The sequence below is a fragment of the Coturnix japonica genome, unplaced genomic scaffold (genome assembly GCF_001577835.2).
Source record: "Coturnix japonica isolate 7356 unplaced genomic scaffold, Coturnix japonica 2.1 chrUnrandom579, whole genome shotgun sequence".
Taxonomy (NCBI): domain Eukaryota; kingdom Metazoa; phylum Chordata; class Aves; order Galliformes; family Phasianidae; genus Coturnix; species Coturnix japonica.
The window spans coordinates 5,729-9,387 of record NW_015439953.1 but is presented as its reverse complement, the minus strand read 5'-3'; the positions used below and the strand labels follow the sequence as shown (position 1 = coordinate 9,387).

The 3,659-nt window shown below is 54.3% G+C and overlaps 1 protein-coding gene across 1 annotated transcript in view; it reads right to left on the bottom strand.

The window, feature by feature from the left end:
- The window catches only part of ALKBH7 (alkB homolog 7), a 6,911-nt gene that overhangs the window by 1,313 nt on the left and 1,939 nt on the right, over positions 1–3,659 (bottom strand). Inside the window, exon 3 of the mRNA XM_015850905.1 lies at positions 906–1,030. Within this exon, the coding sequence (XP_015706391.1) occupies positions 906–1,030 (125 nt within the window). The remainder of the gene's footprint in view (positions 1–905; positions 1,031–3,659) is intronic.

Below are 3,659 nucleotides of genomic sequence, written 5' to 3'. Positions count from 1 at the left end.
GGGCTCTATGGGGTGCTGTGGGGCTCTATGGGGTGCTGTGGGTCCCTGCAGGGCTCTATGGGGTGCTGTGGGGCTCTATGGGGTGCTGTGGGTCCCTGAAGGGCTCTATGGGGTGCTGTGGGGCTCTATGGGGTGCTGTGGATCCCTGTGGGGCTCTATGGGGTGCCGTGGGTCCCTGAAGGGCTCTATGGGGTGCTGTGGGGCTCTATGGGGTGCTGTGGGTCCCTGCAGGGCTCTATGGGGCACTGTTTGGTGCTGTTTGTTCCTATGGGGCTCTATGGGGTGCTGTGGGGCTCTATGAGGCTCTATGGGGCACAGTGGTGCTCTATGGGTTTCTACGGTGCTCTATGGTGTTCTGTGGGGCTCTATGGTGCTCTGTGGGGCTCTATGGGGCGCAGTGGGGCTCTATGGGTCTTTATGGGGTTCTGTGGCGCTCTATGGGGCGCACTGGGGCTCTATGAGGCTCTATGGGTTTCTATGGTGCTCTATGGGGCACAGCGGTGCTCTATGGGGCACTGTAGTGCTCTACGTAGCTCTATGGGGCTCTCTGAGGTTCTATGGGGCACTGTTGGCGCTCTATGGGGCTTTTGGGGGCCCTCTAGAGCTCTATGGGGCACTGTGATGCTCTATGGGGCCCCATGGTGCTCTATGGGGCTCTACGTTCCTCTATGGGGCCCTATGGGGCTCTATGGTGTGCAGTGCAGCTCTATGGGACGCAGTGGGGATCTATGGTGCTCTATGGGGCCCTATGGGGTTCTATGGGTCGCATTGGGATTCTACGGGGCTCTATGGGGCCCTATGGGGTTCTATGGGTCGCAGTGGGGATCTATGGGGCTCTATGGGGCTCTACGGGGTTCTATGGGTCGCAGTGTGTTCCTGTGGGTCCCTGGTGCCCCCCAACTCACCGCAGCACATACAGGGACCTCGGTTCCAGCAGCAGCTCGACCCACTCGTGTGGGTCCCGCAGGCCCCGCAGCCGCATCACGGCGGCAGAGAGAAGAGACAGACCCACAATGGTGCAGCCACAGAACTGGGGGGGCACGGGGGGGGTCAGGAGGGGAGACCCCATATAGGGGGCAGGGAACCCCCCATAGGGCACAAGGATCCCCTATAGGGGGCAGGGAACCCCCCATAGGGCACAAGGATCCCCTATAGGGGGCAGGGAACCCCCCATAGGGTACAGGGACCCCCCTATAGGGCACAGAGACCCCCCCTATAGGGCACAGGGACCCCCCCTATAGGACACAGGGACCCCCCCATAGGGCACAAGGATCCCCTATAGGGGGCAGGGAACCCCCATATAGGGCACAAGGATCCCCTATAGGGGGCAGGGAGCCCCCAATAGGGTACAGGGACCCCCCTATAGGGCACAGAGACCCCTATAGGGCACAGGAAACCCCCACCCCCACCCTTAAGGCTACAGGGACCCCCTTATAGGGCACAGGGGCCCATCCTATAGGGTACAGGAATACCCTATAGGGCACAGGGAACCCCCTATAGGGCACAGGGAACCCCTATAGGGCACAGGGACCCCCCTATAGGGCACAGGGAACCCCTATAGGGCACAGGGAACCCCCCTATAGGGCACAGGGAACCCCCACCCTCCCCCTTAAGGGTACAGGGTCTCTATGTGACTCTATAGGTCTGTATGAGTCTCTATGGTTCTCTATGGGTTGCAATGTATCTCTATAGGTCTCTATGTGTCTCTATGGATCTCCATGGGTCCCCATGTGTCTCTATGGGTCCCAATGTGCCTCTATGGGTCTCTCTGGGTCACAGTGTGACTCTATGGGTCCCTATGTGCCCCTATGTGTCTCTATGGGTCCCTATAGGTCTCTATGTGTCCCTATGGGTCTCTATGTGTCTCTATAGGTCCCTATGGGTCCCTATTGGTCCCAGTACCTCTCTATGGATCACAGTGTGTCCCAATGTGTCTCTATGGGTCCCTATGAATCCCTATGTGTCCCTATGGGTCAATATGGGGTCTCTATGTGTCTCCATGGGGTCTCTATGTGTTGCTATGGGTCTCTATGTGTCTCTATGGGTCCCTATGTGTCTGTATGCGTCTCTATGGGGTCCCTATGGGTCCCTGTGTGTCTCTATGGCTCCCAATGTGTCTCTATGGGTCCCTATGTGTCTCTATGGGGTCTCTATGCGTCTCTATAGGTCCCTATAGGTCTCTATGGGTTTCTATGTCTCTATGGGTCTCAATGTGTCTCTATGATTCTCTATGGGTCCCTATGGGTCTCTATGTGTCTCTATGGGTCCCTATAGATCTCTATGTGTCCCTATAGGTCTCTATGGGACCCAATGTTTCTCTATGGGTCTCAATATGTCCCTGTGTGTCTCTATGGGTCACAGTGTGACTCTATGTGTCTCTATAGGTCTCTATGAGTCCCTATGTATCTCTATGTGTCCCTATGGGTCCCAATGTGTCTCTATGGGTCCCTATAGGTCCCTATGGGTCTCTATGTGTCCCTATGTGTCTCTACGGGTCCCAATGTGTCTCTATGGATCCCTACGTGTCCCTATAGGCCCCTATGTGCCTCTATGGGTCCCAATGGGTCTCTATGTGTCTATGGGTCCCAATGGGGTTTCTATGTGTCCCCATATATCCCCCATACCTTCACACTGTCCACGTGTGCTCTGACCTCCCCCCGTTCCGCGATGTCCAGCACAATGTATCCCTATGGATCTCTATGTGTCCCTATAGGTCTCTATGTGTCCCTACATGTCCCTATAGGTACCTATGTGTCTCTATGGATCTCTATGGGTCCCTATGTGTCCCTATGGATCTCTATGAGTCTCTATGGGTCCCTATAGGTCTCTATTTGTCACTATAGGTCTTGATGGGTCCCTATAGGTCCCTATGGGTCTCTATGGGGTCCCTATGTGTCTCTATGGGTCCCTATGTGTCTCTATGGGTCCCAATGCGTCTATATGGGTCCCTATGTGTCCCAATGTATCTGTATGGGTCCCTATGGATCTCTATGTGTCTCTATAGGTCTCTATGGGTCCCTATGTGTCTCTATGTGTCTCTATGGGTCCCAATGTGTCCCTATGGGTCCCTATATGTCCCCATGTGTCTCTATAGGTCCCTATGTGTCTCTATGGGTCCCTATGAGTCCCAGTGTGTCTCTATGAGTCCCAATGCATCTCTATGGATCCCTACGTGTCCCTATATGTCCCTATGTGTCTCTATGTGTCCCTATGGATCCCTATGTGTCCCAATGTATCTGTATGGGTCCCTATGGGTCTCTATGTGTCTCTATGGGTCCCTATAGATCTCTATGTGTCCCTATGTGTCTCTATGGGTCCCTATGGCTCTTTATAGCTCTCTATGTGTCCCTATGTGTCTCTATGGGTCCCTATGGCTCTCTATGGCTCTTTATAGCTCTCTATGTGTCCCTATGTGTCTCTATGGGTCCCAATGTGTCTCTATGGATCCCTATGTGTCCCTATGTGTCTCTATGTGTCCCTATGTGTCTCTATGGATCCCTATGTGTCCCTATGTGTCTCTATGTGTCCCTATGTGTCTCTATGGATCCCTATGGGTCCCTATGGGTCCCTATGGGGTCTCTATGTGTCTCTATGGGGTCTCTATGTGTCCCTATGTGTCCCTATGGGGTCTCTATGTGTCTCTATGGGGTCTCTATGTG